Below are 27,804 nucleotides of genomic sequence, written 5' to 3' on the forward strand. Positions count from 1 at the left end.
TAAGTAGTTTCAGGTTACGTAGTATTTAAGATGTGATTTAGATGTCAGTCAGCTTGTGAATGAGGATTTTTTTTTGGGGGGGAGGGTCACAAATAAAAGAAAATCATACACTAATAAAAACAATATGATAGCTCTTTTGACTCCCAGGAACAAGTCCAGACGTAGGGCTAGCTACAACCTAAGTGTCACAAGAAAATGCCAGCAGCTCCTGGGCTTTAGGCTTGATTGACTGACTGACTGATTGATTGATTGGTATTTCTGTGGAGCAGAGAAGGGACAGCATCTCTGTCCCGCCATTCCTGGTGGGAGTCCTGAGAACCACTCAGATGTTGACTGGGCCCAGTCACACGCCAACCCCAGATCCAGCTGCACTGACCAAAGGGATTGCCTTACTCTTCCCATCACTAGAGCCAAAACTAGACTGCTTTCGCAGGACTGTTCGGAGGAAATGAAGGTCTATTAGGAAGGCAAATGACAAAACTCTACATGTGGCTTTAAAAGCACTGGCTTTAAATCTTTCGCTGATGCTCTGGTCTGTTCTGTTCGGTGACGGGGGCCGGTGGGTCTCCAGGTGTGAGTCCAGGCCCAGGACTCTGTCAGAATGTAAAGTCTTTGTACCTTTTGACAAACTTCCAGTTATAAAATAAGTTAGTCATGGTGATGTAATGGACAGCATGACAACTCGGGTTAATGATACTGTGTTGTATATTTGAAAAAAAACACTCATTCATAAAAAAGTTAAAAATAGAAAGCCCTTCCCTGAAAAATAGTAAATTCTTGGGCCCGCCTCCAGGCCTAACGAATCAGAAACTCTAGGGGTGGGCCCTGCAGTCCGGGTTCCAGCAAGCCCGGCGGTGATTGGTGCGAATTAATTTCCAGGACCAGCAGTGAAGCATGTCTTCAGAGACCTGGTACCCAGCACTACCTCCCTTTCAACTAAGGACATATAACGATTACCTTGTAATTCGAAGCGACATATATTAATAAGATAACCATCGACTGCACCTGGCTTTTCAAAATCGTCCAGCAATCTTTCTCTGATGAGCTAGCTTCCCTGACCACGCTCTGCCGTGACTATTTTCTACCTTCCTACAAAGCCAAAGCTTAGAGTTTGCAAGTTGTATACTGCACAGCTCCACAGGGTGTCACTATCTCTCAGTGAAGGTATGTTATACACACCAGGTTTCCGCGTCCTGCGAGAGTTGTCCGGGAGCAGGCAGGGAAATCATCGGAGGAAGCTCCACCTTCCTGTAATTTGCCCAAGTCAGCTCTTGTTTTCTCGGGGCAGGGCTGCCCCCTCTTCTCTCCTCAGACCTCCAGTTCTGACACTTTCTTTCCGGCTGGTCCTTCACCCCCACACAGACATCCACGAAGCTATCAGAGGGGGACTCACTCGCCTTCCTACCTCTTGGGGTATCTGTACCAAGTTCTTCCTCCTGTGTCAGCTGAGGACATGGCTCTCCTTACTTCCCAGCTTGGACCACCCACCTGCATTTGGGTCCCTTCCACATTCTCAGGAGTATCTGTCTGTTTATACCTCCCCCACCCTTGCCCCCCATACACAAGCTTTAGTGCTTCCCTCTTTCTAGATTCTTTCTTTCAGTATTCAAAGTGCTCACCTTCACCTGACCTGTGGTGGTGCAGTGGATAAAGCATCGACCTGGAAATGCTGAGGTCACCAGTTCGAAACCCTGGGCTTGCCTGGTCAAGGCACATATGGGAGTTGATGCTTCCAGCTCCTCCCCCCGTCTCTCTCTCCTCTCTAAAATGAATAAACAAAGTGCTCACCTTCAAAAATCTCTTCTGTGACCCCATATTCTCCACCTATTGTGCTGTCCCTGGATGTACACACACAGGCACGGTGGGTGAGCTTTCTGCATACAGTTCCCGTCACTCTTCTCTCCCTCGGCTCCTCAGATGCTTCTCCCATTGGCCCCGTGTTGCTGACCCAGTGAATGCAGGACCCTCAGCAGCATCTTGTGTCGATACAAATAACCCCTTCTTCATGGAATGCTCTCTTCTCTTGACTTGTCTCTTCCTACTCAATATCTCAAGTCTTTGTGGCCTTCTCTTGAGTCCTATTTTTCTCTTACTCTATATACTATACCCTGAATATAGATGGGAAGTAAAGTAGGTATAGTGATCCAATTGTAGAAGCACCATTTGTTGGAAAAAACTGTTCTTGCCCTGTTACATGGTCTTGGCATCCTTGTTGGACATCACTGCCCATGGATGTGTGCACCTCTGGATTTTCAAGTTTACTACATTGGTTTATATGTATATATGTATCCTTATGCTAGTGCCACACTATACTGCTTTGTAGCGAGTTTTGAAATTGGAAAGTCTGAGTTCTCCAACTTTGTTTTTCTTTTCCAATGTTGGTTTGACTATTTGGGGCCCCTTGCAAGTCCATATGAATTTGAAGATCGGCTTCTCCATTTTTGCAAAGAAAGTAAATGGTTATTCTTGATAAATTTTTTTAATAATGTGAGAATTTTATACTTCCTTACCATAATAAAAATCAGTATCATACTCAATGTAAAAGCCCTAGAAATAGCCTCATTAAATTCAGTAACAAAATAAGGATGTCTACTATTATTGTAATTATGTAATGTTTGGGAAGTATTATTCAATACATTTAGAAAAGAAGTTAATTAAAAACATAAAAATTAGAAGAGGTAAAATTAACTCCATTTGTAGCTAATGTGATCACATACATGAAAAACCCAGGAGAACCAATTTAAAAACTATCATATACAAAAGGGACACTCAGTTAGTTGGTAACATACAAAATTATTATAACAGAAATCAATAGCTTTCATATGCACTGTAGAAAGAAAATTTAGAATATATAATGGAAGAAAATGCCTCATTTACAACAGCAACAGAAGGCCTAAAATATCTAGAAATAAATATAATTTTAAAATATCAACAAACACTCTGGAAAAAAAAACAAGATCTAGAACTTACCAGAGTTTGGTATGCTGAGTAATGGGCCCTCAAAGATGCCCACAGTCTAGTTCCTGGAGCTTGCAGCTATGTTACCTTACAGGGTAAAAGAGGGTTTGCAGATGTGACTAAAGTTCTTGAGATGGGGAATTCACCCTGGATTATTTGGATGGGCTCCATGTAATTACAAGGGTTCTTATCAGAGAGAGAGACAGATTAGAGTAAGGAAGAGAAGCCATGACAACAGGAGTAGAGGTTGGAGTAATGAGCTTTATGGGTGGAGGAAGAGGCCACAAGCCAAGCAATGTAGATGCCTCTGGAAGCTGGTAAAGGCCAGGGAGCATATTCTCTCTTTAGATCTCCTGAAGGAAGGTAGCTGTGCCCCCATCTTGATTTCAGCCCAGTAAAACCCATTTTAGATTTCTGACCTCTGAAACTGTAAGATAATAAATATGAATTATACCACTAAATTTGTGCTAATTTGTTATAGCAGCAACAATAGGAAACCAATACCCTCAGTGACAAAAATGACCTGAAGAAGGGAAAGGAACTCTCAGCCTTGAGTATGAAGACTCCTCACAGGCTCTTGTCAAATCTTCCAAACTTGATCTGAAAATTTACTTCCTACCTATATATCATATATGCCCAACTTTAAGAAGTTGATGCTATAATCTCCATTTTACAAATGTGAAAGTTGAGGCAATAGGCTGTTGTCTGAGAACACAAGGCTATCAAGTGACATAGCTGGAATTTGAATTCAGACGGTCTGGCTTCCAGCTCCACACTTTTTTTTTTTTTTTTTTTTTTTTTTTGTGACAGAGAGAGGGACAGATAGGGACGGACAGACAGGAATGGAGAGAGATGATAAGCATCCATTCTTCATTGCAGCACCTTAGTTGATTACTCTCTCACATGTGCCTTGACCGGGGGGGCCATAGCAGACTGAGTGACCCCTTGTTCAAGCCAGCGAACTTGGGCTCAAGCTGGTGAGCCTTGCTCAAACCAGATGAGCCTGCGCTCAAGCTGGCGACCTCAGGGTTTTGAACTTGGGTCCTCTGCATCCCAGTCCGATGCTCTATCCACTGCGCCACCGCCTGGTCAGGCCGCTCCATGCTCTTAACCACTGCCCACATGCACATTATAACTTGATTTCTAAGTAAAGTTAAATTTGGTCCTTGTTTTAAAGACAGTGCTCTTGTCTTGGAAACAAATCTTTTCATGGGAAGGGTATTATGTGTTTGAATTTTGACAGGTACAGTGTTATTAAACAGTTCTTTTGGGTAGAATTGCACGCCCTTGCACTGGAAAGCCTGTACCGCGTACAGCATGCATCTTGCTCTTTGTGTCTATCCTGGTACAACTTCCAATCCCCAAGTTGATCATGTTGCAGTTTCCAGTTGAGAGTGTTAACTCTAAGGTGTGGTTTATGCTCACAAAGAACTCTGAAAAACAGGTAAGCAAGATCCCACGAACAATGTTGCTAAATAAATGATTCGATTCCAGAGGGTAGCAGCCCTTGCTTCCATCATTTAAGGGAGAATTTTATCTGAACTTTTAATTTACTTTTTTAGAAATGTCATATCAAACTGTATTTTTAATTTCTTTTTAGGACTTCATCAACGGTCTTTCCATTTTGCTCCGGGGGACAGTACAAGAAAAACTCAACTGGGCATTTAATTTGTATGACATCAATAAAGACGGCTACATCACTAAAGAAGTAAGAAATACCTCAGCAACAGCTATCTGTTGGGACAGTTTTTCATTTTTCTTAAACTTCAAAATGTTAAACATTTGCAATTATTAATTTGAAAATCACATTTTCGGGAAACCTAAAATATTTTATGTAGTGGTAGAGAAATAGTCTAACAAAAAACGTCTGGCATGGATAGAAATAGTTTATGGTGAATCTGCAAAGTAGGTATAAAACCTGTAAGGATTATACCCTTGTTTCCTAATGGCATTTAGTAAACACTATCAGTGAAATATAGACTGTGGTTAAAATCAAATAGAAAGAAAATGTATCTTAACCACATTAAAATATTTGGCCTGTGACCTTTTCCCCAGCTCATATAATGTGATCCATATGAAAACAGATGCAATTTTAAAGTCATATAGGTTGTGCAGTAACCTGTATTGTGCGGAAAATGACCTCGTGGAATTGTGGGGATCCCCCTATAAATACTTCTAGGCAGGTTGTGTAAGAAAGAAGGCCCACAAACCAAATAAGATATTCATATCAAATGGTTCATTAAACCAATTCAAACACAATGAGAAGAAAGGGAAAAGGGGTGGGGTAATTTAAATTTAGGATAAGGCGCAGGCGAGATTGAAGGATCGCATCACCTGAATCCTGGGAGGGCTCAATATTTTTATGTCCTTTCTCTTTACCTCACTGGCTTTCCTCAGAGGTGAGTTTTGAGCAAGAGTCCCCTCAAATAAAAGGACTCCTGGACCGGTGACATGAGCTTGCTCTATTGAAAACAGAGGGACAGCTATCAGCCTGGCCTACGGCCATGAGTTTTCTTTGTGTTTCTTGAGCAGAGGACACATAGGGCCAGAATGTTTCTCACCCATAGGTAGCTTATTTAGGACTTCAGACTGATGAATATTAATTTTTGTCTATATTGAGTATATCCTGAGTAATTGGTGCCTCTGGTATATATGTTGTATAATAAGCTGTTAGTACTCAGATGCCTCAGGAATACTAGGTATCTCTTGTTCCTTCCGTTCCTTTCTATCTCTTTCTATGTTTTACACAAACATGCTGTTCATTCTACTCACACTTAACACATCTCAGAATTCTGCCTATGGCAAACAAAACTCTTGCTACTTATCTAAACTCAAAACATCTTTAATGTTTTGAGTTTGTTTTCACCTATAATTTGTAAACTACAGACTAATTTATCACTTATAATGGAATTGTATACTCTCAAAAGTAAATGTATGTTACATTTATATTATTAACTTACCGCAGGTCCTTTTATGTGGAAAATTCAATATGGAGGAGACAAATGTGAAATAATAAAGCTGAATGTCTAAGTAATTAGATATTATTTTCACTAAGATTGAAAATAAGTAAAAAATTAGATTTTGTTTTAATAAAATAATAATGAAATTTCAAAGTGTTTTCCAAAGTCATAATATTTTAACTAATCTACATGTGTGATTTTGTTAGTTAAAGCCATAGTAGGGAAAAAAATAAAAATATTCTAATTAGCTTTGAGACTTAGTTTAATTCTCATGATGTAGTTACTTTTTATTTGCAATAATCAAATTGACAACATGTAAGATCTATAATAACTCAATAAACCAAATGTAATGTCTGTGAAGTCTATGAAAATCAAACACTAAGTCAGACTATTTCTTTCTGATCATGCTCGATATGTGGAAATTTACTTCATTTTGAAACCAAGATCAGAAATAATTCTTACATTCTGATTCTGCTTCTTTTAGAGGACAAGGTTGTTGGCTTTTCCTCACAACCAACAGGCATCTAATAAAAAATAAATTAAAAAATCAGAAGTTTGTAACTGGGTAGAAGTTATGTGTTAAAATTTCTCAGGGTGCTTTTCTCACACATTACTTGCAACTTCATGTGAGTGCCTTTGGCTTTTCAGGAAATGCTTGATATAATGAAAGCAATCTATGACATGATGGGCAAATGCACATATCCTGTCCTCAAAGAAGATGCTCCCAGACAACACGTGGAAACATTTTTCCAGGTAGGAATGAAAATAGAAGTCAGAGAAGAAAAATTAAGAGGAAATTTTCTGTTTTCTAAGTATCATGATGATTCAAAAGAATGTAAAGGAAAAGATATTTCCTAAAAGGAACAAAACAATAAATATTCACCATCCTACCAATTTAATAATTTTGGTTTTGAATTTATAATAATGTTGATAACTACACTTACTGAAAATTTATGATACCCTAAATAGAACACCAAGCAGTAGCCATGTTTCCTTTTTTTCTTTTTTTTCATTTAGTTCTCAAAAGAACCCTGTGAGGTTATGAATCCTCATTAGCCTCATGTTACAGAAAACAAAGGCTCTGAAAGTTTCAGCAAACTACCCGAGCTCTGGCATAGCTAGGGGGCAGAATTTTACCCAGATCCGTGTCTCTATCTTCACCATATTCTCCTGATGAGGGTCAGCCCTCAGCCAGATGGTGATTCCTATCCAGCTGATTCCTATTAGGAATTTCTAGTTCCTGTTCTTTTTTTAAGAGAGAGAGAGAGAGAGGGAGAGAGAGAGAGATAGATAGATAGGGACAGACAGAGAGAGATGAGAAGCATCAACTCGTTGTTGTGGCATATTTGTTGTTCAACTGATTGATTTCTCATATGTGCCTTGACCTGGGGGCTGCAGTCTAGCCCCTTGCTCAAGTCGGTGACCTTGGGCTTCAAGCCAGCCACCGTGGGGGCATGTCTATGATCCCATTCTCAAGCAGGATGGACCACACGCTAAAGCCAGCAACCTCGGGTTTGAACCTGGGTTCCCAGTGTCTCAGGCTGACTCTGTCCACTGCGCCACCGCCTGGTCAGGCACTAGTTCCTGTTCTTAAGCAGGTTCTTCCCATTAAACAAGCAGTGGGCTTGCTTGCTTCTTCTTCTTCTTCTTCTTCTTTTTTTTTTTTTTAATCAGCTTCAGCTCATTCAGGTCAGGAGCAAGGATATTGCGGGGTAAGTCTGAAAAAAGCTTTTTGTTCTTTTCTTCCTAAACAGAAAATGGACAAAAATAAAGATGGAGTTGTTACTATAGATGAGTTCATCGAGAGTTGCCAAAAAGTAAGTAACAGTAGTGAAGGAACCATCCTCTTTGCTATCAGAGCAGTCAGACTGAGTATTGCCAGCCAGCCGCCCTGACGTGAGCAAAGCTAAGGGCCGTGTGTCTAAGTTTACCGCTTTAACATCGCGGAGATAAGCCCACCACTCTGAAACAAGCACCAATTTCTAAATTCAGTTAGTCAGCATTTGTAGAGTGCCTACAGCTATGTAGGTAAGCCCTGGAAATGCAAACGTTGCACACAGAGTTTTTGTCCCCTAAATCCTTGAGAGAATAAAACACGTGAGATTTAAATCGATCTTTGCCTCGACGTAGCCTATAACGTGTATATTGTGTATCCTAGTACAGCTAAGTACTCATCACCGGCCAAGCTTATCGCCAATTTCTAAGAGAACCATCATTGCTTTAATGAATGTGGACAAGAAATGGCTTTTTGGCTGAAGCAGTAATGGTCTTCAGTCACAAAAAAATAAAGAGCAGTAAATTCTTTCAGGGGAGAGATCCAGCCAGTTCTCTGTCACCTGGCGGGGGAGCAGCTTTAGTTTATCTAGATTTATTTGACTTGATGTGTGGCTAGAACCACGATTAAGAATTGAAAAATAAATGTAGACAGAAAAGTTTTTTGGTGCTTTGGCTATGCTCCTATTTATAAATTGATATACTTCCCCTTTCCTGGTGCCTGCTCGTTTCCAAAGTGCTAGTTGGCACCGGTGGTCTCTGAGAGAATTAATTTGATGGCATCTACCTGCTTACTGCCCCTGTTGTGACTGGGCTTCTAGGAGTGGGATTCATCATTAGTTCAGCTGCCCTTACCATTACTAGAAAAAGCTCCCTGTGCCCTTCGCATGCCATCTCCAAGTTCCCGTATTATCCCCAAAGTCTGTCCCTTATGTTCCTAATGAATATGCTAAACCGAACAAGGCCACCTAGCAATGGTTTTCTGCAAACCAGTTCTTTCTCTGGCATTGAGACCATTCATTTTTGTTTTCAAGATTTCATTTACTGATTTTAGAGTAGAGGAGAGAGAGAAAGAGGGAAGAGCGCAAAGCATCAACTTGTAGTAGTTATTTCTCGTATGTGTCTTGATCCAGCAAGCCTGGGGTTTCAAACTACAGACCTCAGCACTCTGGTTGACTCTTGATCCACTGCACCACCACAAGTCAGGCAAGAGGTCATTCATTTTTAAAGGCTCCTAAAGGCCACACAGATTTAGCCTTAATGCATCCAGAAAAAAGATGAAATTGCTGCAAACACGTTCTAAAGCCCCAACCTCCAAGTTCTCATGAAATTGGCTCTTAACTCACACCCAAACCCTGTTTTCTTCTACGTTTGTGATCCCCTGCCAATATCAAAATGTGCATTTCCTCACTTTGTCTAACTACCCTCTTTGACTCTCCAGCTTCCATTCTGGCATTATGATTTGGGAAATATCCTGTATTGACACCGAGTAAGATTTAAATGAAAGGTTTAAAACTTGGTAGACTCGACAAAACCTAAAATAAACTGTCCAGTTGTCTATGGAGCATGGACAGACTGCTGTTTACAAGTGGGGAATGCAGGCGGCCAGGCCCTGCAGGATCACACTGGGTTCGGTCAGACCAAAAACATGTCCAGAGCCATAGGCTGGTGTCTCATTTCCCTTTATTTAGTTTCACGGGGCCTGCCAGAGACCGGGCAGGGCAACGAGCCACATCTCGCGATCGCTGGGTGAGCAGCCAGGGAAGTACTGTGTAGTTTTAATCTCGCGATAGCAGGCCAACATGCAGGGAAAGGAGCTAAGGAGCTACACCTGGCAAAGACGGGCCAGTAGTTAGGGGAAGGAGCTGCTTCTGGAGATGTGGGCAAAGTGAGCTGGGGAAGGAGCTGCTTCTGGAGATGTGGGCAAATAGGCTGGGGAAGGAGCTGCTTCTGGAGACGTGGGTAAGTAGGCTGGGGAAGGAGCTGCTTCCGGAGATGTGAGCAAAGTGGCCTGGGGAAGGAGCTGCTTCTGGAGACGTGGGCAAGTAGGCTGGGGAAGGAGCTGCTTCTGGAGACGTGGGCAAGTAGGCTGGGGAAGGAGCTGCTTCTGGAGATGGTGGGCAAGTAGTTAGGGGAAGCAGCTACTTCTGGAGACATGGGCAAGTAGGCTGGGGAAGGAGCTGCTTCTGGAGATGGTGGGCAAGTAGGCTGGGGAAGGAGCTGCTTCTGGAGATGGTGGGCGAGTAGGCTGGGGAAGGAGCTGCTTCTGGAGATGGTGGGCAGAGTGGGCTGGGAAGGAGCTGCTTCTGGAGACGTGGGCAAGTAGGCTGGGGAAGGAGCTGCTTCTGGAGATGGTGGGCGAGTAGGCTGGGGAAGGAGCTGCTTCTGGAGATGGTGGGCAGAGTGGGCTGGGGAAGGAGCTGCTTCTGGAGACGTGGGCAAGTAGGCTGGGGAAGGAGCTGCTTCTGGAGATGGCGGGAGAGTAGGCTGGGGAAGCAGCTACTTCTGGAGATGGCGGGCAAAGTGAGCTGGGGAAGGACTGCTTCTGGAGATGGTGGGCGAGTAGGCTGGGGAAGGAGCTGCTTCTGGAGATGGTGGACAAAGTGGGCTGGGGAAGGAGCTGCTTCTGGAGATGGCGGGCGAGTAGTTAGGGGAAGGCGCTACTTCTGGAGACGTGGGCAAGTAGGCTGGGGAAGGAGCTACCTCTACCGATAGCGATAGCGGGCAGTTAGGCACAAGGAGTCTACTTCTTGCGATTGGGCGAGCAGGCAGGGGAAGCACCGCTTCTGGCTCTGAAACTGCTCCTTTGGCTGTAGGTGATTGTGGGAAAAGGCAGTAGAGAAATAATATGCAGTAGCTCCTGGAACAGCATCATTTTGTTTAGTGTCGTTCATTTAACGTCATTTCGTTCAATGCTGGGGCTTATTCAACATCGTTTTGTGATAGTGTTGGGAAGCTCTAGGAACTTAACTCTGTGTCAGCTTACGGTACAATTGGTTTCCTTACATATCCTTTTCTTAGTCATAGAGCCTATCGATGATGCTAAGTTTTACTATTCTTTCCCTTGAAAATAAATTAATTCCACTGTTTCTCCCTTACAGGATGAAAACATCATGCGCTCCATGCAGCTCTTTGAAAATGTGATCTAACTTGTCCAATCCGGCCTCAGACAATGTGACCTATTCCACCACACTTCAAGTTGGAGCTACCACTTTTAGCATAGATTGCTCAGCTTTACACTGAGGCGTATTATGCAAATCAGCTTTGTTCTAATATGAAGCAATCCCCAAAAGATTTGAGTTGTCCACTTTTAAATTGCATCCTTTTCATAATGCCATGAGTTCATGGGATAGTCTAAGTCATTTCCCACCCTGTGAGTGTTCAAAAGTAATAGAAATGGGCATATAGTTTTATCGATACTTGAGCCATGGGATTATTGAGATTTTCATATTTTCAGTGAAAACAAAAATTTTTCTTTTGCTACTCATTTGTATGTATTCAACCCCAAGATTTTAAATGGTTTTCTAAAATATTGGCATCTGCACTTAATTTCTGGAAATTAATTTGTTAACTTTGCTTTAAGTAAGCAAGAGTACCACAATTTAAGACAGCAAATCCATCGTCCCAGTTTCTATGGATTTGCTGCCAACTGTTGAAGACATTCACTTATCTGGCACTTTTAAAATAATATGAAACAAATTAGTTTATCACCAGATGGCAGCCTATGCCTAATAGCTTATTTAATAAGCATTTCATAATTTTCCATAAATACGTATTACAGCCAAGGCCTACATGATGATTATGTAATTCTGGATTTGTGCAATCTTACAGGTGGACTGTTTTCTACCGTCATTAAGTGAAGTCCAGGAAGGTGTGCAACAGTGCGGCTGTTTACAGGCATATGCAAAGCGTCTGGAATTCTGTGCTCCAGTGCTCGGTACTGCTTAATGAGAAGTAATTTCTAACAGACTCGAAAGCGTACTGTGCCCCTTCCCCGACTCCCTCGCGCACCTTTCTATAACATGCCATCGGGGACAAAGAAACCCCGACTACCCCAGTGTGTGCTAGGAACCAACAGCAAGCAGACATCACTTTGAAAGTGCCCGTGGATCCCATTATAGCGAGAACGCCAACACCAAAATGCAGTTGACAATGAATAGAAGTGCTGAGCAACTCATCTGGACTGTATTACGACTTAGCTTATCATAACGCTCCAATAATTGATTCTTTTTAACGCTCTTCAGCCAAAATTGTCAATTTGCCACATTACTGAAGATACACACACCTTCCCTGTTTTGCAGAAATGTCACAAAGACCAGGAGGCTGCAGTAGGAGGCGCTGTCTTTGCAACAATAAATCAGGTGTCTATTCTGGTGTAGAGGTAGGATGTGACAGCTGCCCTGCCATCACCAGTGTAGGGATTGAGAGTAGTACAATACATGTACACTGGAATCTGCCATCGCGTGTTTGTGTAAACTCAATGTGCACATTTTGTATTTCAAAAAGAAAAAATAAAAGCGAATAAAATGTTTATTACTCTACTGTATCTTACAGCTCTTTATTCCAAGTGTTATAGTGACTAGATTGAGAATATTTTCCCTCATGGCATTTTCGAGCTGGCAGATGTCTTTGCCCTGGGTGGTGCTGGGTGCAGCGGAGCAAAAGCGAGGCGAGGGGCAGGCGGCGCGGACACGACCTGAGGGTGCGGTGAGTGAGACCGCGGAGGAAGGACGCCAGGCAGGACCCCGGGAGCGCACAGATCAGAAGGAGGACCGCTCCCGCAATCACGACGCTTCAGAAATGAGTGGTGTTCTGTTCAATGACAGCTGTAAGGCCAAGTCAGAGTGCAGAGGCCACTGCAGACCCTGGAGCAGGAGCCCAGAAAGCGTGGTACCGATGCTCTGCAGTGGATCACTGCTGCCTCCACCTAACAGCCCCCTGTCCATCCTTCCAAACGCATCAGGCTGCTGGACCTGGGGGGACTACTCGAGTTTTTATGGGCTCTCTTCCTGCCCTTCAGGTTCAAGATCCTACTCTTGTTTCCTATTTCTCCTCTACTCCTTCCTCTTGTAGAAGGATCCAGAGTCAGCCTCTACTCCATCGACCCTCAGAATGATGCCTGTGAATTTTAAAAGCTTTTTACATTTAATTGTTCACCATAAGCACAACATAATCACTGAATACATAAAAGTTTAACATTTTAATTTCTGAATCTCTTCATGTACTGAATTCAGACTATAAATACAAAAATAACATTTACTTATATACAATTAGCTCTAAAGTTTAGGCAGTTTTAAGGAGTTGTAATAAACAACACACTTAGAAAGAATTTACATTTTAAAAATTCTTACAGTAGAATACTCAGGAAAGAAATTTTCCCAAGCATTCTACATTATAAAATACATATTTTCAAACAGTGAATTCACAAATGTCCACTATTTTAAATTTCCATAGCCTTGATAAATATAAAATCCAGAAATGGAAAAATTTACAAACTGGTTGCAAAAGGAATGCTATAAATAAAAGGCTTTAGAAAATAAATATAAACACATCTACTGTAAACCCAATAATGGTTGTTCATACAAATCATAGAAATAAAACCCCACAAAACTGTCCTATTATAGAACCATTAAATATCGCTTTCCATTATTAACCATTCTTTTTTGTTGTTGAATAACTCACTGATTCAGTAGAATTGTGTATATTCACCTTAAACTAATAAATAATGAATAGTGGCTGTGATTTACAGAAGAATAAACTGAAGTGAATCTGAAAAGGTTCCACGGTACCAAGGTCAGCGTCAGCATTTAACACCTGTCTCCAGGAAGTAAGACTGTTGTCGGCTCCCTTCTTCAGGAGCAGATGGAGCAGTACGTGGGAATTTTGGCTTTGATGATGACAAGACTCCCCTGTCAACAACAAAGAGCCTCGTCAGGATCAGGCAGGGCTCCCTAACAGCCATTACATTCGCAAAAGCATGCTTGAAAAGGTGTCCAAAGCTCAAAACAAATAAAATGGGTAAGAGCAGAATAATGAAGTCAAACTTTTCTCTGAGTTAAATCAAACATAGGCTATCTCTTGCTGTTTCTAAAAACTATTTAACTAGACAAGTAGTTAGGAATCAGACGACCAGTATTTGAATCCAGCTTCCGCCAGTCACTTCCCTGTCAGATCCAGGGTGACTATGCCTCTGTGTGGCAGTTTCTAGATCTTTAAACGGGGAAGACAACAAAACCTCCCTTTGAGGGCCGTAGTCAAGATTAAATGAGTTTAATGTCTAAACAGTATTCAATATAAATCGTCCAGCATGTAATACGTTCCCACATGCTCAATAAAGATCGGGGTGTGTTTAAGTATGTACCCAAGACAAATGTGCGTGTCACTGAGAAAAAGTATAAGCCAAGCTCAGAATGAACCAACTCCAGTTCCAGGCCGGCTGTGAACAGATTAGTTCTAGGAAAGGACACGGACTGCCCGTAACTGCTGCTGTCTCCCCAGCAGCCGAGTCTCCCATCACTGTGTTCCTGCGGCCCCAGGAACGAGAAACTACAGCACTGAGAAGATTCTGGTTAAAGAGTCATCCCTGAATATCTAAAAGAAAGGGAGAAATGTAAACATTTCCATTTTAGAAGGGAAAGAAGAACATTCATGGATTCCATGAAGGATTACAAAGTATCCAAAACAAACACAATAATAATTAAGCCAAGGGAAAGTCTTTGATATGTAATAACATGCTATGTAATAATAACTAATTGCAATAACTGACATATTGCAATTACTCAAGTATTAGTAAAATACTATGAAAGATATTAGGAGAGAAAAAGTCTAAAGAAACAAAAACTTAACAGCCTTATGATTTCAAAATCTTTTTAAATTCTGTATTAGCTTGATCCAAAACCAATGAGACCGAGCAGCAACAGAGGAACTCCCTTGCTTGCTTATCTGTGAGACCCTGGACTGGTCGACTACACTCTCAGTATCGCCCCCCCCCCCCAATTCTCTGGCTATTTACAATAAACTTTACGCACCAGCTATCCCCTCCTTTGCACGCACACCCATGAACTCGAGCATACTGGGCCGACCCCTCTCTAGCTGCCCACGTCCCACACCAGCCCACAGGACGCTGAAAACCACCGGGAAGTTTCCGACTGAAAGGCTGTGCCATCATTATTAGGCATCTTTTTCCTTGTATTTCACAGGGATCATTTTGACTTCCAGTTCTCAGAGCTGGAAGCAAGAAGAACTTTCTCTCTGCTGAGAAGGGGCACTGGGTTGGCAGGGGATGGTTCTGGACATCGCCCCGAGGGGTCTGAATGCTAATCCTCTACGAAGACCCACGCACTACAAAGAAACCCGCTATCTAGCGCCTCGGGAATTACTTCTTCATAAACTCTGAGGCATTCATTGTGCAAAGAATGTCATCGATTTAAAGTCATTGAAAGGGGTCAAATTGGGCGATTTGGGCAAAGCTTAAATTAAAACATCTGCCATTTTTAAAACAGTATATGAGACCCAAATTTCTTTATAAATAATTCCTTTTGAACATACCGAGAATAAACCAAGTTTTGCAATGTTAAGTTAATCACAGGCAACTGCATTATGAGATCTAATTAAATATTAGCTCCAAAACAAGATGGGAACACTGCCTTATGGAAATATTCCTAAGACTAGATTATCTGAACACTCCTTTCAGAAGATGAAAGCTCAACCTAGCTGACATTACGATTAGTGACATCGCCCCCATTCTTGAACTTTCTTGCAAGTTAAAATACTGAACTGAGCCACCCCGCGCAGGCCTCACGCTCCTGTTCGCGAAGGCACACTTCCAGGCACAACTCCAAAGCCACACTTCCAGGCACAACTCCAAAGCCATCTGGGAATCTCACGTCAATCTTTGATTACAAGCAAACTATAAATTTTTTGGACAGAAAAGATGGCACATGAAAGAAAAAGTCCTCTTTCTTCCATGAGCTCTCTACATCAATCCTTCTGTTTCCTGACCCTTTAATGGTCAAAGCCAAACATCTAAATGGAAGGAAAAGCCCTGGAGCGCCGGGCCGCATGGGGAGCCACACACGAGGGCACCCAGGCCCTGCTCAGGCGCCTGGGACGGAGCCCGGTGCTTCAGACTGCGCGGCCTTGCAGGGCAGACCCTGAGCTCTGAATGGGACAGGGACGGCACCTCCACGTGGCTACGTGGGGCTGAAATGAGGTCTACTACAGTCAGTTCTGCCAGATGACCAACAGTGGATGCGAGGGTGAGCTGGCTGCAACATCTGTGACCCCACTGACGGCCTGGGTGGATCGGCTCCCCTGGCTGGCTGGGTCCGCTCCCCTTCCTCCTCCCGCTCCCTGCGTGGTAGGTTCAAGAGGGTGACCCTCCCCAACAGAGAGGAGGACTGCTCTTCAGGCAAGGGTGTACGTGAGCTGCGCGCCTCTGCTAGAACCTCCCGCAAGCGCCCGCGGGCCTTTGCTAGCACAGTGAGAGTGGAGAAACACAGTCACGATCTAAGGAGGGCGTACTCACAGCTCCGCCATGCTGCTCTAGCTTCTGTAATGCACTGGTGATTGGCTCTTTGAACTTCTTGTCCCTTAGTCTCTTAGAAAGCTGTGAAAATAAAATTGGGGGAATAAAATGATTTGAAAAAGTAGCAATACTCACTGTAAGTAAAACTTCACTAAGAAATAGGCTAATTAAAAACAGTATCATTGAGACTTCATTGTGTACTAAGTATACAAGCAACACAACTTGTTTCAGACTTCAAGTCTTCCTTTAAGAAACATCTCATTGAAATGTATGTACCAGCGGTTCTCAACCTGTGGGTCGCGACCCCTGTGTTTTGGTCGTTGGACCCCCGCCGGGGTTGCGACCCACAGGTTGAGAACCGCTGGTATATATAATAGATACTATTTGTTGGGAACAAAATTAATTATTTCTAATAACAATCCTACCATACCTGCTCCAGTGTGGTATCGGGCGTAAGTTCTCGATGGAATTGCACACTTTTCCATGTTGTAATTTGCAAGAGCATGTGGACAACGATGGGAAGCTAAGCCTCTAAAACGTGTTTCCGACAGGGAGGGTGGGAGGGGACGACAGAGAGCATCTACACGGAGCCCTCGGTGCCGCGACAGAGGAATCGGACCAGAGACCGGAACTACAAGACCACACGTCCCAGGTGTGTCCGGACCGGGCCTCACTGCAGGGGGAGCCAGGTGCAGAGGAGAGAATGCACGGCCCACACCTGGCCTCCCCCGGACCCTGCTCTACGCATCTCCTTCCTCCGCTGATTTTAATGCGAGTCCTTTCACGGTAACAAACTAACAGTCAATACGATTTTCTGAGCAAAATGAGTCCTATCAGCAAACTGCTCAACCTCAGGGTGGTCTTGGAGCTTCTGGCCTGCACAGGGTCCCGGTTTATATTTGTGATAAGGATTAAACTACATGCAACAGGAAAGTCTCATCCTCAGAGCTATTTACCAACTCACTAAAAAACTTACAATAAAGAACAAAGAAAGAGGTAAGATTAAAAAACCTGGCTGTGGCGACATACAGTTCCACAAGAGGGTGGACAAGCTCTGCTGACACTGCATAGCTAATCAGCGCGAGCACCACACCATCATACTGGCCGTTACTTTGTGTGCACTCAACTCCGCTTGCCTCTCGTGGCAACACTACATCATGCTCATTAGGTGCCCTCCGCAAACTAAACGGAGAGTGTACTGTCCATCAGTAAAGTACCTATGAACCACTAGGATGACTCTGATTAGGATTTTCTGAGGTTCTGACTCGTTTGAAGCCATTACGTCATGAAGAGACACAGATAGAGCAGGACACACAGTCACAACCACTGTCTAATCTCAGTACTCACACTTGTAAGCAGGTGTTTCAGATGGTCATTTAGAGAAGGGCCGACGACGACACTTAACTGGCCCAGGGCATTCAATCCTCTCTCAAACACGTCATCATCCGAATGTGCCTGCGGAGCGTAGGTTGGTCAGGGGTGTGGGGGTGCGAAGGAAAAGAAGAGAAAAAGAAAGCCAGCCGGGGGGGAAAATAAGATAGAACATTCAAAATTAGAAGACAATCAACTGAACCTAGAATTTAAAAAATATAACCTTTATTGCAGGACACGTAGAAGCAACATACAATTTTCAGCCTGACTGAAATGTTAAGATACATCACAAATGCAGAAAGACTGCTTTGAGGTTCACGACTTTCTTAAATTATTCAAAATGTCCCATTTTATCCTCAATACATCCTCTAAAGGTGTTGTCAACTAAGTACTCATCTGGCCCTCAATAACACTGACCTCATTATGCATATGTATCAAATTCATAGTACAAAGCTAATTCACATATGATTTGGGAAAACAGACGTAAATGCACCAAACAATGGTGGACATACCAGAGCCGCCTTGAGCACGGGAATCAGTCGGGGAAGCAGAGGCACGGCTTTTTCCCGAGCACCTTCGACCAAGAGCAACTCTCTAAAACCCTCCTTTGAAACAAAGGTGTACGGGTGTTTAGTCTCTCTCAGACCCTGACGAAGACAGAAAAAATACACAGGATTCACTCCAACTTCATTATGCTAATAACAAAAATTGAATCCTTACCAGTGTAAGTGAAAAATCAAATTTTATTATTGTTTTACTAATTGTGATATATAATTTCAATAATTACAATTGTAATTAAACAGATAAATTGTGAGATAAAAAACATACATGAGACAGAAAGGATCTCTATCTATAGGAAGAGGGAGGGAGGGGGGAGAGAAGGAGGGAGGGAGGGAAGAAAGGAGGGAGGGAAAGAGGGAGAGAGGAAGGGAGGGAGGGAGGGAGGGAGGGAAGGAGGGAGGGAGGGAGAGAGGGAGGGAAAGTGGGAGGGAGGGAGGGAGAGAGGGAGGGAAGGAGGGAGGGAGAGAAGAATGGAGGGAGGCAAGGAGGGAAAGAAGAAGGGAGGGAGGGAGGGAGGAAGGGAGAGAGAGAAGAAGAGAGGAAAATAGGGAGAGGAAGAGAAGGAGGGAGGGAGGGAGGGCGAGAAGGAGGAAGGGAAGGAGAAAAGGAGAGAGAAAAGAAGGAGAGAAGGAGAGAGAGGAGAAGGAGAGAAGGAAGGAGGGAGAAAGGGAAGGGTGGAGAGAGGGAGAGAGGGAAGAAGAGAAGGGAGGGAGGGGAAAAAGAAAAATAAAGAAAAAATGAAAAACAAGAAAAAAAGTGAGGTAAAAAAGGGATATCTTTAAAAAGGAAAGAAAGTGAGAAAAGAGTAAAGGTAAATAAGAACTAAAGAGGAAAAAAGGAAGAAAAATACTCACTGGGACACTAAACACATTTTGCACAGTACTGAAAGGACAATGAATCAGTCTAAAATGATGTTCATAAGCCAATTAATGATGCATAATTACTGGACCCTTACCTTTACTGTGATTTTACAATTTATTTTCCTGACACATGTTAAATAATATAAAGGAATTGATCTAAAGTTTTTAAAAAATCTATAAAACCATCTCCATGATACTCTACTTGAAATGTACAAGAAGGCAAAATCATGAAGAATTCTACAAAAAAAATTAGGTAATTGATATCAGTTTCCTAAGAAACACATCACATTAAACAGGACAGTTGTACTGAGATACACCACCCACTCACTGTTACCTGGTGTGGTTTCAACTGAAACCACTGATGTTCTCCTGAGGTGACTAGCTGAGCAAAAATCTTCCTCCACGTTATGATTTTAAGTACTTTTGTATTTTGAGTTAAGTGTGACTATTTCAACCACTTACCTAAAAACCCCTGTGTAGACTAATCTCATGTTTATAGAGCTAATTAGTTTCTAATAATCATAAGCCAAGTGTTTTAATGCCTATTATTTGGCTTTTATTTCAAAAGTAAAGCATGAATGTACTGATGAGTTAGAAAATAAGAGCTAAAGGAATTTTCAAAGGTTGCCCCCATCCACACGGAGCTGAGAGGGAGCACGACCGACCTCAGCTAAGGTGATCAGAAGAGGGTCAAACGGGAGCTTTCCGGGGGCGCACTCCCACCGCAGCCTGTGTCTCACGGAGCCGTGGTCCAGCCTAAAACATCAGGAGCAGTCAGCGACAACCGCGCGTCATTACAGACTGAGCAGTCATTACCCGACACATTCAGCCTCTTTCTAGAGCATATTAGAATGATTCTGTTAACATGCAGAAAAAGCATGACTTCAAACCGTATCACAAGGTATTTTATAAAGCAATGTCTATTATCCTACAAATTCTTACCCTTTCAGCAAAACTGTTGCTAAACTAAACCGCCTGCATCTACCAAGCCCACAGTCTGGAGCTCAAGCGTGTTGCTATCTGTTAGTCTCAATGCAAATGTTGAAACATGTCAGTCATAATTATAACAAAATTATCTACTGAAAATAAAAAATACGAACAAAATATGATGATTAGAAACATTCATTTATTTTACAACAAACATTGTTTTTCAGATATAGATAATTAAATCTGAATATGGATGACATGAGGGCAAGCCAGATTTTATCTGTGCTAAAGAGAGAAAACTGAGGCCAGAAAGGTGACATGGCCCAAGTAGGTAACAAAGTGGTCGCCCCTTGAATTCAAGTTGCTGCTGCTGCTTTGTTTTAAACGGCCTTTCCTGAGGCACAACTCACATGCAAGAAACTACACTTACGGAACCTGTCCAATGTGGTGAGTTCTGATGTGTGACTGACACACTGAACCATCACAACGGCGACAGTGAACTTCTCTACTCTCTGCCAATGTTCCCAACTTCTCGCCTCCTTCATGAGTGTTGTCTTCATAATACCAAGAGGTACCATTAGCATTGTTTTACATTTTTAGCAACAGTAAATTGCTCTGCGTGGGGAAGGAGGTCTAAGAACGTTAACAACGTTTAAATTCAAAATATAAATATAATAACAATAAATTGAAGAATGCCTCTTGATCTTATTTTTTACTCATAGCCCTCCAAATCTGAAAATACCATTAAAAACCAATTTATTAAATATTAAAAAACATGGATGTTGTGATTCTTCTTTCCTCAATAAAACTGAACTTTTCTATCAACTAGAACAGGCGAGTTGATAATAGATAATGCTTAGAAGAAATAAATGTTTCTTAAAAGTGAAATCTTAAGATGATACCACTCTATTGGTAACATATATTTCTTTAAAATAGTTCTATCTCCAGAAAAGTGGCCAGAATTATAGCAGAAGTAAGCAAAAACAGACATATGTTCCCATAAAGAAATATAATCTCAACAAATACAATTTTGAAATTTTTAAAAGTTTATATTTTTAAAATATAGTTTCAAAAAAACCCACATTTCATTAAATTGCCAACTTTTTAACATAGGACTATTTGGAACTTGCCCAAGCCAGTGAATGTTTATGTTATTTTAGAAATTAGGTTAATGAATTTCTTAAATTATTTGATGGTTTACTGAAGATCTTTTGGTAATTCTATCGTGAAATTAAAATCATTTTATTCAACAGTGTCCTAGGATCAATACCAAGCCAACAGTCCAAATTTGTCACCTTTATTTCAACCTCCCTCATAAATAAAACTTTCAATAATTTAAACAAAATACAGTATTGATTTTACTCAATTATTTTGAATAATATGGTGAGTTATAACATATTGATTTTACCTGCAAGGAATACCTCCTTTAGAGTAAACAGCTGCAAATGCAGAAGGGGCTCGTGACTGCTCACCGAACTGAAAAAAAATGACAGAATACAGTAAATATTACTATCACCTCCACTTTGTCGTATGTAATCACGTCTAATCTTGCCCAGGTCAGAGGCAAACGAACACCCTGACTTTCAAGCCACGCTCAGTTTGCCAGTGCCTCAATCCACTCAGCACCACGACTGAGCAATTCATCGGTCCTCTCGGGACTGAATACCAGTCACAAACACACCTTTGTATTTCCTTTCACCCCTAATTGTTTCAGAAGGCTTGAAGGTGCCTGAAATTATATATATCATAAATAAATATAATACAGATAAATTCAGATATACAATAAGATAACACCTTTCCACCCCCTCCCCACTGTGAGAGCTAAATGGAGAAGAGGTGTTAAGTATATTGTTTTTAGCCTTCAGCACACTTCCTGCTTGTCCTCCAGATACATACACATGGTGTGGCTGGCCAGAGAACCTGGCCTTTCGGAAACTGGCTTTAATACTCCTATAAAAATCAAAGGCTTCCATTGGGCAGGGGTGATAGAGATGGAGATTGAACAAGACTCCACAAACACACGCCCAGGTGTGTCTGCTACACAACTTTCAGTTTTGCTACACTTTATCTTTTTAACTTTTTAAAATAACATTTTCTTCTCTTCTCTTCTTCTCTCTCCTCTCTCTCTCTCTCTCTCTCTTTCTGACACAGACAGAGAGAAAGACAAAGAGAAGAACAGATAGGAACAGACAGACCAGAATGGAGAGAGATGAGAAGCATCAATTCTTCATTGCGGCCCCTTAGTTGCTCATTGACTGCTTTCTCATATGTGCCTTGACCAGGGGTCTACTACAGCAGACCGACTAACCCCTTGCTCAAGCCAGTGACCTTGGGCTCAAGCTGGTTAGCCTTGTTCAAACCAGATAAGCCTGCACTCAAGCTAGCAACCTCGGGTTTTGAATCTGGGTCGTCCGCGTCCCAGCCCAACACTCTATCTACTGCGCCACCACCTGGTCAGGCATACATTTTCTTTTTTTTTTTTTTTTTTTTTTTTTTGTATTTTTCTGAAGCCAGAAACGGGGAGGCAGTCAGACAGACTCCCACATGCGCCCGACCGGAATCCACCCAGCATGCCCACCAGGGGGTGATGCTCTGCCCATCTGGGGCATCGCTCTGTTGCAACCAGAGCCATTCTAGTGCCTGAGGCGGAGGCCACAGAGCCATCCTCAGTGCCGGGGCAAACTTTATTCCAATGGAGCCTTGGCTGCAGGAGGGGAAGAGAGAGACAGAGAGGAAGGAGAGGGGAAGGGGTGGAGAAGCAGATGGGCGCTTCTCCTGTGTGCCTTGGGCGGGAATTGAACCCGGGACTCCTGCACACCAGGCCGACGCTCTATCACTGAGCCAACCGGCCAGGGCCCAGGCATACATTTTCTTAAGAATGGATTAGTTCTGGACCTACTTTCAAAGGCAATGTAAGAGATGATCAATCATAACAGTTAAATCACAGCATATATAGTTTCAGCATAACTTATCAGACTTAAAGGCACAAAAGTAAACATTTTATGACATGGTATTTTGAATATAATTAAAAGAAACAGTTGTTTAAATTACAAAGTAGAAACTTACTATATATAACTGGCTAAAATTTTTTTTTAATCACATGCAGTAATTTAAAAATTTGCTTAAAAGTGTAAGTTTAGAATTAGCCCTTTTCCCCCTGGAAAAACACATGTTTTGAGTTAAAATACCCATATTAAATTTCATTAAAATAAAATATAATAAAAGGTTCGTTTGTGAAGCTCAATCCATGTTCTGCAGTTATTCACAGCAACAGTAATATTTCATTCATCAAGTTATAATTCCTGCTAAGAAAAATATTTTTTTAAAATTGTTTTCAAGAATCATATCAGATAAAGAAATTAACTGAAAAAAATTGTTTATATTGGGGGGAAAATTTAGGACAAATTACATCTGCAAATCCTTCCAATTAATATGGCGAAAGGAAGCAAGAACAAACAGTACCAGGCACACTGCAGGATTTCACTGCTCTTGACACTGTAGGTCACAGAAAGAAGGAACAGAGATAAACTACTTTCGTGTTTCTTTTCTCTATCCGTCAGTGTCCTGTGCCCCTGTGGAAGGGATTAAATTACAATACTTTCTTATAAGGGCTGAGTCACAGAACTTCCTGCAGGAGTTAAGGCACTGTAGATAACTGCAAAATTAGCTCACAAACCTCAGTCTTCACTTTGTTGCCTAAGAAATACAGGGAGTTCTCTGGCTTAGGTCCCCAGAGGCATCGTGACTGGCTGCCTTGAAGATGTACCAAGGACACCGGATAGGACCATGCTGACTAGGCCTGTGCTATGTCAGAACTTGCAGAGGAGACATTCCTGCAACGCGGCCTCCCACCTCCCGCACACTGCTACGTGACTAACCGCAGGAACTTTTTCCTTTTGCCCCTGACACCGTTACTAACAGCCCCTGAACCCTATAAAAACCAGCAGCACCAGGAGAGCATGAAGGCAGTTCTTTTGGATAGGAGTCACCTGACTTCTGAAGTTGCTGCAAGGCGAAATGAAAGACACACCTTATACCCACTCAGTCCTCGCGTCTCTTTATTGGCATTGGGAATGATGCGTCCCTGAGTCGGGCTTGGTTTTCGGGTTTCACTAGGGTAGATCATAGTATCCTTGCTTAAGTATCTGCCATATCTCACCGCCATCAAAATCAGAGTATCAGCTATTCTCATAATCTCTTTCAAGGGCTGAAAGCACTATCATCTTACCCTATGCAAGGTTGGGCCAAATACCACCTGGTGTTGTTGCACAGGTGTGTTCACTTTTCAGTAACTAACTCATCTAAAAGTAATTACGAACAAGCAGGTGCTGAAATCTCAGGTTTGTTAAATCTGATTAAGGTGCTGTGAAAAGGCACAGGAGGCTAGTACTATAGGACTTCCGGTGGAGCAAATTTATAGATCTCAAAAATGGTCAAAGACCTTTATGCTACGATGGAGGCATGTAATTCATCCTATGGCAATTAAATACAAGTGTATTCATTGACATCAGGAAATCCAATAGCCATAATAAACAACAAGGAAAGCTGATGTGCAATTTATTCTATTCTACAGTGAGTGTCCACGAATGAGCCAGGATATACCAAAACTGGTTACTACCTACTGACACCTCCTCACCTTCGCTCACGCCCACATCATCACCGTCTGTCATCACCATTAACACATGCCCTTGCATCATCACTACCTCAAAACTAACAAGAAAGACTTACGGCAGAGTTCGAACGGTTCAACAGTGTGCTAAGTTCATGTTCCTTGGAAACATCTACAGAGTCAGAACTCTCTTCTGTACCTACCGGGTTAATTGTTTTAGGGTTAAGTTTATCGCTTGGTCGAGGATGGACTTTTATTGCAGACTCTGGAGAACTGGTTGACGATGAGGATTTGCTTCGTTGAACTGTAGTCCTATGTTTTATTTGTGGACTTGATTCTGTCCTTTGACAATTACCTAGAAAAAGAAAAAAACAAACCCAGAAAATCGGAAAAGAGGTGAAAACAATAAAGCTCACCCCATATTCGTGTGGATAACAATGTGTCATTAATAAAGTTCACCTCTTCATTTAAAAAGCAATGTTTGGTACCTGTCACTCTGTTTCTCAACTGTATGTCTCCATGGCATTCTGATTTCTGCATTGCTTCCCCTTTGCACCTGCAGTTACATGAAACTTGATTTCAAGATTTTTTAAAGAGGGAAATTCACTAACAATATAAAGACCAAAACAGAACAGAGTACAAAATAGTGAAAGACTCACAAAAAAGGTGTGGTATGGAGCAAAATACCTTAAAAGAGTAATGAGAAAATATAAAATTATATCAATTTCAACAATATTAGTAACAGCCAATTAAACAAGTATTAAGAAAATAAAATGTATAAAAGCTAACTTTTTTCATTCAAATTATCAAGATACACGGTTAAATGTTCAATTGCAATCTTCTGGTTATATGCAGAACACATGGACTAGATTTTTGAAAGGAGTGTTTGGCAAATCCCCTCTGATCTCCATCTTCTCGGGCCTCTCTACTTCCAAATCTCCAAATATCAGTATTTGCATATCAAATCCTACTTTCCCAGTGATGTAATGAACTCTTTAATTCACTGTACTTCAAGCTCCTTATATCAAACGTAACCAAAACAGAGGTTTTCACACCAAAGTTATGAATCCCTTATTAATTCGAGGTACCACCAGTTTTCGGGTCTATCAGGCTAAAAACCTTTAATCATTGCCATTTCCTCTTCCTATACTCAACCCAACAGACGTGTTCAACATGGTGTGAGGAGGTAGAAAGTGCTCTAGGCTCAGATCTGGGTCAGTATCTCATCTCTTCCAGTCATGAGGTTTATGAACACGGGCAAATTATTTAACCTCGCTAATGTTTGATTTCGTAATCTATTAAATTGGTCACCTTATTTCCTACTCTCTAATCCGGTGTTTAGAAACTTCCAAAAGTGCATCAGGAATCCCACTAAAGGAGCCATGCTCCATCTCTGAAGTTCCTTCAAATTTCAAAAGCCAGCGACAGAGTCCAAAATCCACCTATCCCAGTCCCCTTTTACCATAAAGTAAACCCAAAAGGACCAATCAGTATTAAAGAGTTTTAAAATTTGCTTTCCATTTTCCTAACCACTCTCCCTCCGATGCCATATATTTCTTAATACCTAAGACTAGTCCAGGACTGGAGTGTTGTCAAAGTTGGAAAATGAGAGTATGTTGGGGCGGGGCGAGAGATGGATAAAAAAATAGGTTTATTAAGGCGACCGGTTTCAACGAAAGCGAATGAAGGCTATCCTGGGTCAGAGTCCAACCCCGGAAAGAAAAAAGGGCGTGCTTTTGGCTCACAGCAACACCGCGGTCCTTAGCAACGTGTTCCGGCAACCCTAGCAACAGGACAGCGAGGAAGCCAGCGAGGCCGAGAAGGCGCGGACGACGCCGCGGAACCCTCCCAACCGCAGCCCACAGATTAGGGAACTCGTTCCTACCGCGCCTCTCCCTCGCTGCGACCCGCACACCAGCCGCCACCCCAGATAGGGCGTCTGGCCGGCGCCCGACCAGCCAACAGCCAAGAGTCCCGCGAGCCAGCGCCGAGGCTCGGCGGAAAGACAGAATTCGTGTGGTCCCGGGCTCTGGCGGCGCCGCGTATTGACGTCAGACGCACGTTGCGACCTCTAAACCAATAACAGGGAGGCCGCACATGCGCCGGCGGAAGAGGGTTGTCCTGGCAACTAGGCGCCTGAAGTGGAAGGGGTTGTTCCTGAACCAGACTTGGTCGCTAGGAGGCACCTGGTAGAGGGTCTTTTGGAAATGAGAGGTCCAGAGAGCCCAGGCGAGCACAGGCTCCTAGTTCCCTGCATCGCAGCCTCTTCCCAGTCCGTGTGCTTAACTCTGAAACTTCTGACACACTTGAAATGCTCTTTGTGCTTCAGCTATCGGGCCCCAGCACGCCTGAGGGCTGAGGACCGGGAACTCCAGCCCCAGAGTCTTCAGGAGAGAGCCAAATTTCGGCTTCCTGGCCTAGCTTACTGATTCATACGCCATTGCATCAATTACATAATACGTAAGGTGACCAACTTTTTTTCCAATGAAAAGGACAAAAATAAATGGAAGAAAACAATATGGTAAATGAAACATTTTATTCATTACAACAATAATGCAGTATGTATAATATGATAAATGCACAATAAAATATAAGTGATATTTTATATTGTAATTATGCTTACATGCCTGTTAATTTTTAATAAGAATTGTAAGGAAAAAAGTACTCATTTACATACAAATACATCATATCACACACAGTGGATCAACTGCATTGACTGAGTACGGACATTACAGATTAGTCTTCCAATATCAAAGAGGAGGACACTTTTTGATACAGGATGAAACTTACAAAAGAAGGATTGTCCTCCCTAAAGGAGAACGATTGGTCACCTTATAATACATCCATATTTTAATAATGAAAAGTGTGTGCATTTGCACACCAGATAACTTTAATAAAACTGATGCTGCAGAAAAATGTGTGTCCCCTTGTGATCCCACCAGAAACAATTTGGGATGGCATAGTAAATAGCCCACGCTCCTTCAGACCTGTCCCCTGCATTCCTTTCTAGAATCCTCTTCTGTTACCAATCTAAACTTTTGTTCAGGTAACAGAGAACTATACAATTGGCATTATCTGAATACCCCAGGTGATGTAATCTCTCCTGTCCTTGTAGCTCCATCTTTGCTACCGGAGTTGCTACCCCGGAAGCACCTTCATTAGGCTGCTTTTAGCACAATGAAGTGAGGACTCAAGAAATGCTCTCTGAATAAATGAAATGAACGAATAGATTCTGTAATGTCTCTAATGGTTTGTGAA

At 42.3% G+C, this 27,804-nt stretch overlaps 2 protein-coding genes across 12 annotated transcripts in view; one reads left to right on the plus strand and one right to left on the minus strand.

The window, feature by feature from the left end:
* KCNIP4 (potassium voltage-gated channel interacting protein 4) overlaps positions 1 to 12,232 on the plus strand; it is a 1,009,396-nt gene extending 997,164 nt beyond the window's left edge. For all 4 annotated transcript variants that reach the window (XM_066280672.1, XM_066280675.1, XM_066280674.1 and 1 more), the window contains 4 exons: positions 4,559 to 4,666; positions 6,567 to 6,671; positions 7,673 to 7,735; positions 10,793 to 12,232. In XM_066280672.1, the coding sequence (XP_066136769.1) occupies positions 4,559 to 4,666; positions 6,567 to 6,671; positions 7,673 to 7,735; positions 10,793 to 10,840 (324 nt within the window). In that variant the 3' untranslated portion in view covers positions 10,841 to 12,232. The remainder of the gene's footprint in view (positions 1 to 4,558; positions 4,667 to 6,566; positions 6,672 to 7,672; positions 7,736 to 10,792) is intronic.
* On the minus strand, positions 6,706 to 26,565 carry PACRGL (parkin coregulated like). Of its 8 annotated transcripts, XM_066280670.1 has the most exons (11): positions 26,432 to 26,565; positions 25,206 to 25,233; positions 25,035 to 25,102; positions 24,750 to 24,901; positions 21,346 to 21,413; positions 19,676 to 19,766; positions 18,102 to 18,236; positions 17,566 to 17,673; positions 16,219 to 16,299; positions 13,401 to 13,600; positions 12,234 to 12,810 (listed from the first exon to the last, which is right to left on the minus strand). In XM_066280670.1, the coding sequence occupies exons 3-10, from the start codon at positions 25,084 to 25,086 to the stop codon at positions 13,544 to 13,546; spliced, it is 744 nt and encodes a 247-aa protein (XP_066136767.1). In that variant the 5' UTR covers positions 25,087 to 25,102; positions 25,206 to 25,233; positions 26,432 to 26,565; the 3' UTR covers positions 12,234 to 12,810; positions 13,401 to 13,543. The 8 variants fall into 8 exon arrangements, with proteins under 8 accessions (XP_066136766.1, XP_066136760.1, XP_066136767.1 ...); XM_066280669.1 differs by lacking the exons at positions 12,234 to 12,810; positions 13,401 to 13,600 and adding an exon at positions 6,706 to 7,664; XM_066280666.1 differs by lacking the exon at positions 25,206 to 25,233 and having other exon boundaries at positions 13,481 to 13,600; positions 26,432 to 26,557.
* Between the last annotated feature and the right edge of the window lie 1,239 nt (positions 26,566 to 27,804).

Source organism: Saccopteryx bilineata, chromosome 5 (genome assembly GCF_036850765.1).
Source record: "Saccopteryx bilineata isolate mSacBil1 chromosome 5, mSacBil1_pri_phased_curated, whole genome shotgun sequence".
In the NCBI taxonomy this organism is placed as follows: Eukaryota; Metazoa; Chordata; class Mammalia; order Chiroptera; family Emballonuridae; genus Saccopteryx; species Saccopteryx bilineata.